Source organism: Merops nubicus, unplaced genomic scaffold (assembly GCF_000691845.1).
Source record: "Merops nubicus isolate BGI_N331 unplaced genomic scaffold, ASM69184v1 scaffold16625, whole genome shotgun sequence".
Classification (NCBI taxonomy): domain Eukaryota; kingdom Metazoa; phylum Chordata; class Aves; order Coraciiformes; family Meropidae; genus Merops; species Merops nubicus.
In genome coordinates this window covers 8,534-24,008 of record NW_008611986.1, presented here as the reverse complement: position 1 = coordinate 24,008, position 15,475 = coordinate 8,534, and the positions used below count along the sequence as shown (strand labels likewise).

Genomic DNA, 15,475 nt, shown 5'->3' with positions numbered 1-15,475 from the left:
GGCTGCAAGCACACATTGCCAGGTCACATCCAGCTTTTCACCTACCAGTCCTTCTCCACAGGGGAATCCCATCATTCCTCAGCCTGTATTGATACTGGGGGTTGCCCCAACCCAGGTGCAGGACCTTGCACTTGGCCTTGTTGAATCCCACGAGGTTCACACGGGCCCACTTCTCAAACATGTCTAGGTCCCTCTGGATGAATCCTGTCCCTCAGGAGTGTCAGCCACACCACTCAGCTTTGGTGTCATCTGCAGACTTGCTGTGGGTGCACTTGATCCCACTGCCAATGTCATTGATGAAGGTATTAAACACCACTGGTCTATGTACAGACCCTTCAGGGACACCACTTGTCACCAGTCTCCATCTGGACATCAAGCCATTGACCACTACCATCTGGATGCAACTATACAATCAATTCCTTATCCACTGAGCTGTCCACCTATCAAATCCATATATCTCCTGTTTAGAGAGAAGGTTGTTATGGGGATTGAGTCAAAAGCCTTACAGAAGTCCAGTTAGATGGCATCCATAGCTCTTCCCTTGTCCACTGCCGTAGTCACTCCATTACAGAAGGCCACCAGGTTGATCAGGAAAGACTTGCCCTTGGTGAAGCCATGTGAGCTGTCTTGAGTCACCTCTCTATCCTCCACATTCCTGAGGAGAGCTTCCAGGAAGATCTGTTCCATGATCATCCCAGGCGTAGAGGTGGTGCTGAGGAGGGGACTGTGAAGTGCAGCATGCCAGTACGGGGCTGGCGTTTGTGCCAAGAGCTGTGTCTAGGTGCTGGTGGGCAGCTGAGCTGGAGCCGGTGCTTGTTCGTGATCCACTTGTTTCCATCTGACCTTCTCCTGTTACTGCCTATTACTGTAAATAATTTGTCATGCCTGGTGATGTTTATCCCCAGAAAGCGTTTCTGGAGCACCATCACACTGCCTCCAGCCTGGCTTTTGCACCATGCAGCCCTCGTGCTGGCTCTGCTGCCACTCTCACCCAGGCCACAGCCCCCTGAAATGGGATTTCTGGGGATGCTCCTTGGGAAGCACTTGCGGGACAGTGCTGACAGGACCCCAGCACGCTCTTCAGACCTACACCACACGTTGTACTTCATTCCTGAAGTTGTGGAAGCCTTTGGTCTCTCTGAAGGGCATCTGACACCTGAGCTTTCCACGTGGCCAGGTCCCTAACAGGGGACGGTCCCCAGCCGGGCTGAGCAGGGACTGACCTGCCCTACTGACTCCACGTTCAGGTCCCGCTGTCTCCCAAGCCAGCGAGGTTTTACACTGACTGTGGCCTCTGCTCATGCCACGGCATCTCCTGCCAAGGTGTGTATTTGGCACAGAGGTCCCATTTTGCTGGGATTTGGTGGAACTGGCCAGCAAGTCCTTGCTCAGGGTTGAAGCTGGTGAGCATGCCGGAATGCAGGGATCTGCAGCACAGACCTGGGCAGCCCAGGGCAGGCCGGTGACAGTGCTCTGCCCTGGGCCTCCAGCACCTGCACCCCCACCACAGGGCACCAGAGCAAAGCCACAAACACATGCACATGTTTTTCAGGGGAGTGTCTGATTTCCTAAAATTGACCTTTCCTAGCCCTGGCTCCTCTCATTTAATGCTTTTTCCCTGCTGCAAGACATTTTTTCCCCCCTAGCCTGAGCGATTTCTCTCTGATCCAAGTTTCCCTAATCCTTTGAAAGCTTTTGTGGCTTCGTGGCAGTGAAGCTGTTGGATAGGTAAAATGTGGAGTGAGCCTTCCATCTGCAGACCTTGTTGGGGAGCTCCAGCCATGCTTTGTAAGCACATCTGTGCCGTGCTTGCAGACGTCTCTGTTCAAGTAGCAGTTAGATAATTTCCTTCTGCTGCTCCATCTGCAGCCCCCTAGGGTGGAGGGGAGGCAGGGAAGGGGGATGGGGATGCTCCTGCTCTTATCCAAAAGGAGTGGCAGCATCATGTCCAAGACACCATGGGATCAGCATGCCGGGTGCTGGGAGACAGGCAGATGTTCCCCCTGCCTCAGCCCCCCAGCATCTGCTCTGCCTCCAAAATCCTCCCTGCGCAGTGACTCAGCGGCGTGTAGAAAAATCCTCGCTCCCTTTCAGCAGGTGAAACTCCCTGAATCCCCTGAATTCCCTCTTAATTTGCGTCCTGAGTGGCTAGCTGGGAAGGAAAATCCTGTGGCTTAAGGGACAATGTCACAACACACCAGGTGAACAAGCATGCAGCAGGCAGGGGAGCATCTCTGCAAGGACCTCGAACAGCTCCACACATTATAAAGGTCTCTAAGATGGATGTGGGGGTCTGGTCTGGTGCTTTGCTGTGGCCAAAGCAGCAGCAGCTCATCCAATTGTACATTAATAAATGAAGCTTTTGAGATGCTTGAAGTGCTAGGTACCATCCATGTTCCTTGGCCAGTTTATTTTTTTGGACATGGTAGCAGGGCAGCTCTGGCAGCTGCAGGGCTCATGAGGTTGTGGGCCCCTTTTCAGACTTAAAACAGTTAACGGCTTTTCTGCATCTCCATGTGCTTCACAGAAGAGACCAAGGTGATGATCCTCACCTGCAGTTGAGGAAAGGGAGGTGCCTTGAATTAAAAGCTGGTACTCAGGGCTGGAGTGTGCCATGGACAGGGGGGCTGTGCCTGAGGAGAGCAGCACAGAGAGGCTCATGCCCCATGATCTTCTCCCACCACATTGCTGGGCTCAGGAGGAAAAGGTGTCCTGAGCTATAATGCAACTCTCCTCTAACCTGGGCTTGGAAATCACCATGAAAGAGATGCTGAAAGCCTCCACAGATCTTCTCCTGCAGCAAAAGAGAAAGATGCTGGAGGAGCGGACCAGAGGAGCTGCCTGAGGAGAAGGTGGGCTTCATGGAAAGGGGTGGGGCTGGGTGTAGGAATAGTGATGGGGAAGATCCTGTGGTGGTGGTGGGGCTGAGGCAGGCTCCATGAAAGAGGACAGGTCTCTGGCCCCGACAGCCCCGGGAGCCTCTGCTGGATCCTGGCACTTCACGGCAGGTGCCAGTGCCCTCAGCCTGACCCAGCCAGGCAGGGAGGAGAAGCTTCAAAAATAATTCCCCATGCAAAACCAGGACAGAAATACCCCTGCCAGGGCTCAGGGGCTTCATTTGACTCTGGGGCACATCCCAGGCTGTCAGCAAACAGAGGTGTAGGCAGATGGCTCCCTCCTTTCTGAGAGGGAAATAAACTGTACTGAGGCAGCCAACCTCTTATAGTTTTTAAGCTGTATCTCGAGCTGTACCCTCTGGAGGTCTTCACAGCCTGGTGTGGAGGGTGCTTCTCAGATGGGTGAGCTGCAGAGGAGGTTGGTCCTCATCACTGGGCTTATACCTCTGTTGGGACTCAGCCTGCTTTTTGGAGAAAGCACCTGACTTTCTAATCCCACCGCGGGGGGCCAAAGGCTCTGTACAAAGTGTCAGGCTGGGAGTGCCCCCGTGCCAAGTCCGGCTTTCTCTGGGAAGCACAGAACCAGGCTTGGCAGAAGGTGTGGATAGGTACAGGCAGGTGGTCAAGGAGGTCCCTGGGTGGGTTTGCAGCAGTGCTGTCAGTTCCCACATCGGCAGTTTGCGGGGGCCAGGCCAGACCCTTGTGTGTGAGTGGTGCTGGGAGCAGTGGGTTTACTTTTAGTTCCGTGAGCACGTGCTCCGTCCCCCACAAAACCATCTGCTGCTTCCAGGGGGGCTGGTTTGTTGGCTACGAGTCAACAAAGAAACCATCCCCACTAAAGTTTTCCGTATTTTGGCCTCAAATTGGGATGGTTTTTCTCGTTCATCTTCTGCCTCCTGCCCCCATGTCCCCTCCTTGCCCTCCTACAAGTGTTTTGGATGAGAAGTTTTGGCCTGGGTCTGATCCTTCCCTTGATTTTGTGCTTCAATCCAAGTAGGTCACTGGGATGCTGGGAGGGGACTCACTCTGACGTGACCCAAGGATGCTCCCAAGGGTGCCAAACTCCTTTGGGGGTACTAGATGCTCCCCAGGTTTAAGATGAAAAATGAAGCTTAGTTATGCTGAGTCACTAATTTGCAGCAGAAGTGGAGGTTCTGCTGAAAGAAAATGTTTAGGAGGTTGCAGGGAGGTGGGTGGTGGACTCTTCTTACAAGCCACAACTGACAGGACAAGAAGAAATGGTATTAAGCTACACCAGGGGAAGGTTTATATTGGACATTAGGAAAAACTTCTACACTGAAAGGGCAATCAGACACTGGACCAGGCTTCCCAGGGCAATGTTTAAATCACCATCCCTGGATGTATTTAAAAGCTGTCTAGATAGGGTGCTCAGGGATATGGTGTAGAAGTGGCCTAATAGATAGTGGTTGGACTTGATGATCTTAAAGGTCCTTTCCAACCATAGTGATTCTGTAACTCTGTGAAAACAAAGACACTGAGAAATGCACTTGGTGAGAATCTGCTCAGTTGTTCTGTTTTTAGATATGGGTTCCAACACAAAGAGTTGAAAAGCAAAATAAGGCAGCCTGAGGCTGATGAATGTGTGCTCCCCATGTACAGAGCAGCTTTCAAAGCTTTCCAGGGCTGTGTCTGCAAAACCCCCTGCTCAAAAACCACTTTCCCAGAGCCATGTGGTACCTCCAGCAGGGACATGGGACTGTGGTCCTTGCTGGAGGTTTTTGTCACCTGGGTGAGTGGCCCAGCAGGGACAGCTTTGAGTCTGAGGTGACCAGGGATGCTGGCCACGAAAGAGTGGGACAAAATCAGGTCTGAGGGTTAGCCACAAGCAACTGTCTTATTCCCAGCATCATTCCCAGCTGATGAGTCCCCAGCTAGGCAGCATGTGGCATGCCCATCTGTCTGGGTTTTACTGGTTTAATCTCACAGGTTTGCACCTACAGGGGTAGGTTTCAACCCACTGGATGGAGACGTGGGAAGAGCAGGGCCTGGTGTTGAAGCTAATAATTTCATAGGAGAGGTCACAGCATTTGGGATAAGCCCAGGAGAAGGTATTGGGATGTTTGTTCTTTGAGCTCAGAGCACTTCTGGTGCACAATTTGGCTACAGGTGGCTTGTTCACCAGCCTCACATCACCAGCCCTGGTGTGCGTGTCACTCCGCAACTGTCTGTGGTCTTTTGGGGTTTAATGAGACCTCTAAGCTTTTAGGTGAGTAACAAGCTATTTTATTCTTTGTGCTATGAAGGCCTGAATGGTTGCTACCAAGAAAACCCCGCTGGTCCAGCTGTAGACAGGATGGTCTAGTGACTACTCTGCACATGTAGTCAAAGTCTCATCCTTCATTGATGGTGCTCACCAAGGTGTGTCATGGTTTCGGGGGAGTCAAGCTCCCCCATTTCCTGAACAGCAGTGAGCTACTGCTGTGCTGGGTGGGTCTGGCAGCCCCTCCAATAGCACCCAGTAGGTGCCACTGAAAGGCTTTGAAAATTAGTGTCTCCAGTTCCCATCCTATATAGGAGCCTCCATCAAGGCCCATGAGGCTGCAAACCAGCCCAGGCACTGGGTGAGGAGCCTTCATCTGCAGGACCCACATGGCCAGCAGCTTGGAGCTGTCCTGGCTGCATCTGGGGAAAACCAGCAAGATCAGAAGGACATGGTGTATGAGTCCATCTTGGTGGGATCACCCCCAAACTGAACTGCCTTACATGAAATTCACTGCCCCAAACTCTCCGTATATTGCTAGCACGTAAGCATCGTGAGCAGCATCCAGAGGTCAAACAGTAGATGACCAGAGCCATGAGGCTTGCAAAAATTGCCAACAGCCTCCATCATGGTGCCTGGGAACCAGGTCTGTCAGTGCTGGCACTGCTTTGGCCTCCTGTGCCATGCCAGCCTGAAACGCTTATCTGCTCTCAGGCTCCACGGGGCTCCCTGCCTCTGTCTCCAGCTGGGTTTGGCTGCATGTCTCAGCAAGATGAGCCCAAGAAGTCCCAGAAAACTGAGGAAAAGATAGACAGAGGCTAAAGAATTATGCAGAAGGGATGGTGATGTGAAAAGCAGAACTTTTCTTGCAGAGAAAGCTCAGGGCCTTTTCCTGGTAAACTGTCACTGTGGCAAGTGTGCATGCTCTGCAACAGTGGCAGAAGGAGAAGGGACAGGTAGTGTCCACAAGCTGTTTTCTGGAACTGTGAGCCCAGAGCTCCTGACCCACACTTCATCTGTAAGAAGTGCAATGGAAGGAAGTTCAGTAATTTTCCTAAATTTTTGGTGACAGTTCAGGACCAATGCTTTTTTACTGCTGAAATACATGAGTGACTTGGGGTTTTTTTCATCTAACCTTCAGTAGTAAACCTGGTAGATGTTTGCTGAGACTCACCAGGGCATCAATCCCAGGACAGTGGAGGATCTGGGATGCCTGAAAAAAACCTTCCCACCAATCGGTTCCTCCAGATCTTCCCTGCGAGAAGGCAAGTTAAGGATCCTTAAAGTTAATGGCTTTTGACAGGCAAACAGTGTTCCTCTTGGCAGGGAAGGATGCTTATCTACAGTCACACAGGTCCTCGTGCTGAGATGGACACCACACCAAATGGTGGAAATGTGACAGGAGATTCTTCTTGCTTTGACCTTAAAATGTGCCTTTAAAGCTAAAGCAAATTCTCCATGGCCAGCTGAAAACAAAAGAGCTTTTTGGCCTCACTGTACCCAGCTCTGTCCTCGCAGAATTTACAAAACGGGCTCTGTTGAGCCTTGATCCTCTTGGATGCTCTTTGCCTCTGACATAGAAAACAAAAGAGCCCTTCATGATGTTAAAAATCAAATGTCCTTGTGAAATGTCTCCAGCAATGGCTGATGGGTCTGTTTTCCCCAGTCCCCTGGGGAAAAGGATTTGCAGACAAACCCCATGTGCAAGTATGGGAGATGCGGTGGGAGAGATTCTTCCAGGAGCACAGTCCCTGCACTGCTTCTTGGGGTTACCAAGCCAAGGCTTAGCTGTCACCATCTGCAGTGATCCCCACTGCAGAAGGCAAGTCCCCATGGGGAGGAAGAGATCCTGGGGAACACTGCAAAGAGCTACCAGTTGGGAAGAAAGGTGGTGATGTGCCTGTTATGGGCTTTCAGAGCTGAGACAAGAGGCAGGACCAAAGCCATGCTCTCTGGCACGACGAAGCCCATGTGCTGGTGCTCTCCCCACTGCCCACACATGGACTCAGCTGATGGCCACATCCAACCCAGCAGCATCTTTTAAGCTGCTTTGATTGTCAAGTGCCTGTCTCCTTGGGTTTTTGTTTTCACTTGGTTTGGGTTGCTTTTAAATTTTTCTCTCAGTAGCAGGGCTCATTTGCATGCTGACTGCCAGAGGTACGTTGCTTGCAGCTATTCAAGCAGGTATTGCAGCCAGTTTGTGGTTCTCAGTGTCTTTATCCTCGTGGTTACTTAGTGCTACTTCTCTCCCCACCCAAGGTGAAGCTCCTGCTAAGGTATTTTTCTCTAGGTCTGTTCTGCAGCAGCAGCTTTGTGATCATCAGGAAATGTTTTGGCATCTCTAAGGAGTTGTTTTGGATGTGCAAGTGCTGACTTGTCTCTAGGCTCATCCATGCTAATTGGGGGCAGGGAGGAGTGAAGCCAGGCGAAGGGCAGCCTGGCCATGCTGGGTTACTTTCTCCTCTTCTGCTGTCAAATCGCAATGGAGTTTCTTAAAGTGGTTGGTCTTCCTCACTTTCTCTGTGCTCTTTGTGTGTCTCACTCATTTCTGCCTGGCTCCATTGCCTTCTTTGCTCCTCAGTCACCTTGGCTGCTCATCGGGCTGCTTTTTCACCTGTTTGCCTCCTCTGCTCTCCTTTCTCCCCTTATACAGCTCACTCCTGCTCTGCACTCCATTCACCAGAAGTGATTTCTCTACAAGCTGTTTGTCTGGACGTGTGATGGGTGTAATGTCTGCAGAGCACTTGTCCTTCACAGTCCAAGGGGTGACCCGTCAGGGTGACACCTGAACCTCCTTTGGATGCTAGTGCTCGCTCAGCCACGTTCACTTGAGTCATTCAGACTTGAAGGGATGTGAAGGGGAGAAGTCTCCAAGCTGCCAGTCATCCCTGAGCCTGCCTGGACTGAGATTTGCAGTCCAGCTCTCATGGAAAATTATTCTTCCCTCCTCCTCCTCTTCCTCCTCCTTGCTTCAGCATCCCAAACCTTCCTATTTCAGAGCAGGGTTTGTGTCTGACTGAGGTCATGTTGTGCAGGTGCTGTGAGGTGAGCCTCTGGCTGGTATCAGCTGGGCAGAGCTTTAGATTACAATAAATTCAGTTTTAATACTTCAACAGTGAGTGTTCAATGCTCCTTAACTCCCTTCCCTTGGCTTGATAACTTATGTTGTGTTATCTTCAGCCAGACCAAAGCGGCTGCTGTGGTGGGAGGCAGCGTGGGAGCCCTGCAGACATCTGGAAACCTCACCCAAGTGTCTGAGGACCCCTTGCCACCCAGATCCCCCAGTGGGTCCCAGGTGCCCACCTGTTGCTGGTTGGGTACATCCAGCTGGATGCTGGTACCTAAGCACTCCAAGGGTTTGGGGGCTGCAGAGGGGCCACTCAAGGAGGGCATGCCCAGGCAGGAGCCACTGGTGATGTCCCATGATTTTCATATGTAGACTGGTAAATAAGCAGTTTCATTCTGTTTTGTTAAAATAAAGCCCCACTCTTCAGCACAGAGTTATTCACACATAGCAAAAAATAGAGTTGGTATGGAATGCCTGCCTGCAGTGTGCTCCAGGAACTGCAAAGGCACTCACTGGCACGTTGGGAGCAAGGGCAAGGCATTATTTATAGCCAGGCTCAATAAATTGTTCCTCCAAAGGTCTTTTTCCCTTTGAGCCCTCTTCCTTTTGCAACATCACTGCCCTTTTCCCTTTCCAGTCACCAGCAATGCTGCACAAATCGTGCACAAATTCACAGGGAAGTAAGCAGCAGCTCCTTCCTTCTCTGGAACCAAAGCAGAAGGCACCGTGAAGCAGGGACACATACCCAGAGGTGAATTAACTCAGCACCATGCAGCCGGAGATGAATTTCACCACTCTTGTCCCTGCGCTCTGAGAGACTTGTTTCCAAGCAGCCTGGCTTGGATCAGCACTGCTGTGCCCAGCAGGACTAGGGCAGGGATGGTCCCCCTCTACTCAGCACTGGGGAGGCTGCACCTCAAATCCAGAAATCAGTTTTGAGCCCCTCACTCCAAGAAGGACATTGAGGGGCTGGAGTGTGTCCAGAGAAGGGGAACAAAGCTGGATCTCCCTCAGCAGAGCCTGAGGGACCTGGGGCTTTTTAGCCTGAGGAAAAGGAGGCTCAGGGGAGATCTTCTCACTCTCTACAACTCTGTGAGAAGAGGTTGTAGGGAGGTGAGGGTTGTTCTCTTCTCACAAGGAACAAGTGATGGGATAAGAGGAAATGGCCTCTAGCTGCACCATTGGAGGTTTAGTTTGATATTTGGAGCAATTTCTTCCCTGAGAGTTTTGTCCAGGCCTGGCCCAGGCTGCCCAGGGCAGTGGTGGAGTCCCCATCCCTGGAGGGATTGAAAAGCTGTGTAGATGTCATGCTGAAGGACACAGCTTAGCGGTGACCTGGCAGTGCTGGGTTAACAGTTGGATTTGATGACCTTAAAAGTATCTTCCAACCCAAAGAGTCACTCTTTTTGAAAACAGAAAAACTGAGAATTTAAAGCCCAAAGACATATGCACTGTGATCAGCAGAGAATAAATCTATGTCCTTACTTATTTATGACTTACCCACTGTATTTTAAATAATTGATTTATCTAACGTCAGGCACTCGGGAGGGTAACAGAGAGCAGTGCTGCAGGGCCAGAGGGATGCAAAGAGGGAAACAAAACCCCGAGAAGGAGGTTTTGAAGAAGCTGGTTGGCAGTGGGGTTGCTTCGATGTCCAGCTTTGCTTTGGCTTATGCCCTGAAAAGCTGGGGGGAGCTACGTGGTGAGAGGTGAAAGGGGCTGTTGTTGGGTCACACCTCGCCGTGGCAGAGCCTAACCCCACCCACCCCTCATCTTCCAGCCCATCACTTCATCGTGGCAACCGCGTGCCAGGAGGCGGACTACGGCTGGATGATCCGGCACTACTGCCTGAAGCAGTTCCAGCTCAGCATGGAGGGCATCGGGCCGCGGCTCTGGTGCGACTGGGACGAGACCGTGGGGTAAGTGAGGCCCCTCTGCTCGGCCCAGCGCCGCCTGAACCCCTCTGGGAGGTCAGCGCTGGGCCTTAGATCACTGCCTGGGGAAACAAATGGGCCGTCCCACCCTGCTTTGCTGCTGCTGCTGCCCTCCTCCAGCCCTGCCGGGCCCAGCTGAAGGGGCTTCCCCATCCAAGTCACTTGTGAAGGGGACACAAAGGGAGTTCTGGAGGGGGCAGCAGTGGATATTGTCTACCTGGACTTCAGCGAGGCTTTTGACACCATCTCCCATAAGTTCCTCACAGACAAGCTGATGAAGTGTGGGCTGGATGACCAGACAGTGAGGTGGGTTGGAAACGGGATGAATGGCCAGGCTCAGAGGGTGGTGATCACTGGACAAAGACTAGTTGGAGGCCAGCAACTAACAGTGTACCCCAGAGGTCAGGGCTGGTTCCAGTCCTGCTTAACCTCTCCGTTCATGGTCTGGGTGGAGGCAGAGTATCCTCAGCAAGTTCACAGATGATACCAGACTGGGAGGAGTGGGTGACTCAATAGAGGGTGATGCTGCTGTCCAGAGGGACCTCAGGAGGCTGGAGAAATGGGCTGATGGCAACCTCATGAAGTTGAACAAGGGAAAGTGCAAAGTCCTGTACCTGGGAAGGAACAACCCCAGGCACCAGGATGTTCTGGGGACCATCTGTCTGGAAAACAGCTCTGCAGAAAATGACATGGGGGTCCTGGTGGGCACCTTGTTGAACATAAGCCAGAAATGTGCCCTTGCTGAAAGAAGGTGAATGGTGTCCAGGGCTGCAGCAGGAGGTTTCCAGCAATTCGAGGAAGGTGATCCTTCCCCTCTACTTAGCACTGGTGAGGCCACTGCTGGAGTGCTGGGTCCAGTTCTGGGTTCCCCAGTATGAAAGAAACACAGACATGCTGGAGAGAGTCCAGCAAACCATGATGAAGGGATTGGAGTATGTCTTCTACGAGGAAAGGATGCGAGATCTGGGGCTCTTTAGCCTGGAGAGGAGAAGGCTCAGGGTGAACTTATTAAGTTATATAAACATTTGAAGGGAAGGTGCAAAGAAGATGGAATCATGCTCTTCTCAGTGGTACCCAGTGAGAGGACCAGAGGCAATGGGCATAGACTAAAGCACGGGAGGTTCCCTCTGAACTTCAGGAAACACTTTTTCACTGTGAGGGTGACCAAGCACCGACACAGGTCACCCGGGGAGGTTGTGGAGTCCCCATTCCTGGAGATACCTCAAAAGATGTCTGGTCATGATCAGTAGCAACCATCTCTAGGTGGCCCTGCTTGAACAGGATGTCTGGACAAGAACCTCCAGAGGTTCCCTGCAAGCTCATCCATTCTGTGATTAAACGGCTTTCAGGGAGCAGTGTTTGGAAATCAGGATGGTGGTCTTGCTCAGGACAGTTAAGTATGCATGAGGAAACCACACACTCCAGTGGCAGAGCTTCAACAGGAGATCACTCATCTCACTGTCTCCTGCCTGCTGGGTGTCAATGTGTTAACAAGGCAATATACTGGGATCCCCGTCATAGCTCCATTACCTCCTCTGGTGACTCACTGCTTGATGGACATACTCCCCATGAGGCTTTGCTTTTCTCCTCAGCACTCAGGTTTCCCAGATGGTCCAAAACACCCTAACTCCACTTGCAAACTCCACAACCCACTGAGATGCCCTCAGACCCTGTCTGTTGGAAAATCCCAGGCCGTTCCACCAGACCTGCTGGCTCGCCCGCAGCTTCCAGAAGTTGTCTTGTTGATTGTTCTTAGCAACTGGAGGGAGAGGCTGGCACAGTACGGCGTGGCAGTCTTCTGGTATGCCTCCTGTTTGTAATCAGTGTCAGGGAATTAGTGGTGATTTACGAGTCGGGAGAGGCAGAGATGTGCTCTGCTTTCCTGGTGGAGCGCTCGGCAGCATCCTGGGGGGATAGCGAGGGTGATAAGGGAACCCTACTTAATGCAGCAGCAGCAGGGAGAGCGGGGACGTTGCATTTGGGGAATGTGCTGCCCTGTGGGGTTATTTTGGGCATTTTTAGCATTTTTGGGGTTCTTTTTATAGCAAGCCACCTGAACACTGTTCTCTTTGGATTAGCTCTTTCCTGTTTGCAATCAGGAGGACTGAACTTTTCAGCACCATGCTGGCATAAATCATTCTCCTGGCGAGATGGGTTTGATTAAAGTTGCAAAGACCAGTCAGGGGTGTCCATGTGCAGGTGTGAAGGCCTGAAAAAGAGAAAATAAAAACCTGGTCTCCACTCTGGCCTGGTTCCACGTCATACAGCATTATTGTGCCACGGCCTTCCTCTGGGAAAACAAAGCGGTGGACAAAAATGAGCTCTTGTTACACAAGGAGGGGACTGAGGGCAGCTGGAAATGTTGAGCAGATGTTGCGTTATTCCATGAGTCTTCTGCATAAAAATTAGAGTTTTTTAAGAGTTTGGTTGATTTCCTGATTTGTGCCCCTTTCTTCTGTGCCAGATTAGGATCTCTATATATGTGTGTGTGTGTAAACAGACATATGTATACATGCTTTTGAAAGGACAGCTTGGGGTTTCCTTCCCCTTTATTGGTGACAAAATGGAGGGGAAGAAAAGAGAGTAGAAAGACCGTGGGAGGTTTTCTGGTTCTGAGTTCTCATCTAGTCTTCAAAAATGTCCAGGGCTGCTATTGCTTCAGCCCCTGGGCACCTTGAGGGTCTCCATGGAACCTGTCTCCCTCTGTCAACACCTTTGGGGGCAGCTTGCAGATGCAGTCCAGATGTGGTGAGTAGCAGGAGAAAGGGATAATCACCTCCTTGGTGTCTCCTGGCTGTGCTGGGGATGAGCTCCCACCCCTGGGGCCATCCCAGCAGAGCTGTCCCCAGCACAGGCTGTCCCAGCAGCAGGACTTTGCTTCTGGTCCTGGTTTGGTGCTATCTGCAAGCTTGATGAGTTGCAATCCATCTCCTCCTCCAGACCTTCGGCGAAGCTGTTGCACAGGAAGCAGAGGTGTATTAAAGAGCTTGTTCTTTATCTCTGATGTCCTGTTTTTCTTCTAAATAGCTTCCACTAAACTTGTTATCCTTGAGGGGCTTGGAGGAAATGCTGTTAAACTTGCAGTGTTTAATGTGATTGGGTGAATCCCTTTGCACCGTGCGAGCACAAGGTTTGGGGTTATTTAAGAGGTGACATTCCTCTGCTCCTCCCCTGCCTTCAGGACGCTGGGAAAAACAGGTAGAAGGAGCTCAGCTGCTGCTGTAAATAAGCTGCTCTGCAAGGGTATGGGTTTCGGGTGGCCACCTTGCTGGGCACTGCTGCTCCCTAGGTGTGCAGGGTCCAGGTTCATGGAGCAGTGGATGTGACTCACCATCCACTTTTAGGAGAAGAAGTACTGTTAGGAGGTGTCCCAGCAGGAGTGGGCAGAGGGTAGCATAGGCTGGTCACCTTTATGGCTTTATGGAGAAGGACTTGACTCCCAATGGGCATGAGACAAAGACATCAAAATAAAACACCTGCCTAGAGCCTGTTTCCTCTCCATATCTTACCCCAAACAGAGGAATTTTGAGCCTTGAGACCTATCTGAAATGAGAAGGAGAAATGTTAGAAGGTTTTGCCTCTAACAGGATCCATACCAACAGCAGCACTGGGTTTGGAGCTGTGATTTCTCATATGCAGCGTTTAGCAAGGAAATGCCCCCTAGGCCCATCATTTACTGCTCAGTTGATAATGACACGGTGGGAACATCTAGATAATTGAATTGTCTCGGCAGATTTTGTAATTGTGGTTTATTGGACTCATTTATAGGCTGTAGATTAGCCTCCCATCTTAGCCTCAGAGGTATTCACTGAGCTCTTGCATCACTGGTACTGCTGCCATTCAGATGTGATGGAGGGGTCTCTCTCCCAGGGACCAGGAGTGTTTGTTGAGGTTGGGCTTTGGCCATGTGGCCAAGTACCAACTCTCTGAGAGGGTTTGTCCAACACTGCCAAGCTCTGCTGGCTTTCTTAGCCCTGCTCCTCTGGGGAAAACTGATGGGGTTTGATATGCAAAATCCTGTACAAGGGAAACTTCTGTGAGCTTCAGGAGTGAAATGTCAGGTGGTTTTTAATAAAATAATCAATTCCAGAAGTTGCCTATGAATGCTGTCTCCTGGGAAGGGAGAAGGATTGCTCTGAGAAGGGTTTTCTCTTGGATCATCTGGCTTCCTTCCCTTTCTTCCTCCCCAAAGGACAAGCCATGGGGCATGGCCTCGGATGCTCATGCTGGAGCTGTGGGTGCTGGTGCCTGCGGGATCAGCTGCCCACCTTGCCGATCTCTCCAGCCCCTCCGTGACATTGCTCCATGGATCCCTGGCCTGAGAGCAATTTAGTCCAAGCAACGTGGTCTAAATCATGGTTATGTCTGAGCTTCTTTGACCAGGAGCTGAGCTGTGCGTGACTAATTATCCTGAAGATCAACATGGCTATTTTGATTCCAGATTCATCAGTGCATAGATTGAGCCAGGGGATTAGCTGTGGTCTCCCTTGAGGGAGCTATTTTGGGGACATGGAGTGCTGCTGGCAGAGCCGGGGCTGCTGGAGTGGGCAGGCTGCTGGCTTCTCAACCATGAATGCATCAGCAGGACCTGATGATGTCTGTAGATATTTTTCCTGTGTGGTTTTGGCTTGTTGTTGGGCCACGGCCAGGAGGTGGCTTTGTGTGCTGGTTTGTATGTGGTTTTGGTGCACTGGACGACACTGAGCTGGACAGGGAACACTCAGAGGGCTGAGCAGTGCTGCAGCTGCGGGTGTCACTCCAGCCAAGCCAGGCGCCTTCATCCCAAATATATCTGCCCTGTGGAATGCCTCAGTATCTCTGGAGAATGCTTTCCCCTCGCTGCAGGCATCCTGCAGGAAAGGAGCTCACCAGTGTGTGTCTGACAGCTGCAGCCAGGTCCAGAAATGAGGGACGATGCTGCCAGCTCCCGGCATGCCTGGGACCCTGCCCTGCTCCTCCCCCCCAGGGATGCTCTCACAGCTGTCAGTGCATTCGTGATGTGTCCCCAGGTTATTCATCCATTACCTTATAGAACACAGATTGATCTATTATCTTGCTATTTACTTGCTTACCTTCAGGTTGCCAGGTCCCTTCTGGATACCTCTTTAGCAGGTTTCCAAGCTCACCCTGCAACCTTGCAGAGGAAGGAACCAATTCCGTCTTTTAATTTACAAAGCAAAAGGAAAGCCTTGTGGTGTTTTGTTTTAGTTTTTTTTCCTTCTGAAGCAAGGGATTTGGGGAGGATAGGAAGAATCCCATCACCTGAGCTGGTGATCCCGTGAACCTCGACTGTTGTGTATCCATTAGTGTAAGTGCACCCGCGCGCAGGCGCCGGCAGGGGCTGAATGGCAGCGCC

General features: G+C 51.4%; 1 protein-coding gene across 1 annotated transcript in view; it reads left to right on the top strand.

The window, feature by feature from the left end:
- Positions 1-9,965: 9,965 nt before the first annotated feature.
- RAMP1 (receptor (G protein-coupled) activity modifying protein 1) overlaps positions 9,966-15,475 on the top strand; it is a gene marked incomplete at both ends in the record, with an annotated part of 10,572 nt that continues 5,062 nt past the window's right edge. The window contains one exon of the mRNA XM_008941416.1: positions 9,966-10,104. Coding sequence (XP_008939664.1) covers positions 9,966-10,104 — 139 coding nt within the window. The remainder of the gene's footprint in view (positions 10,105-15,475) is intronic.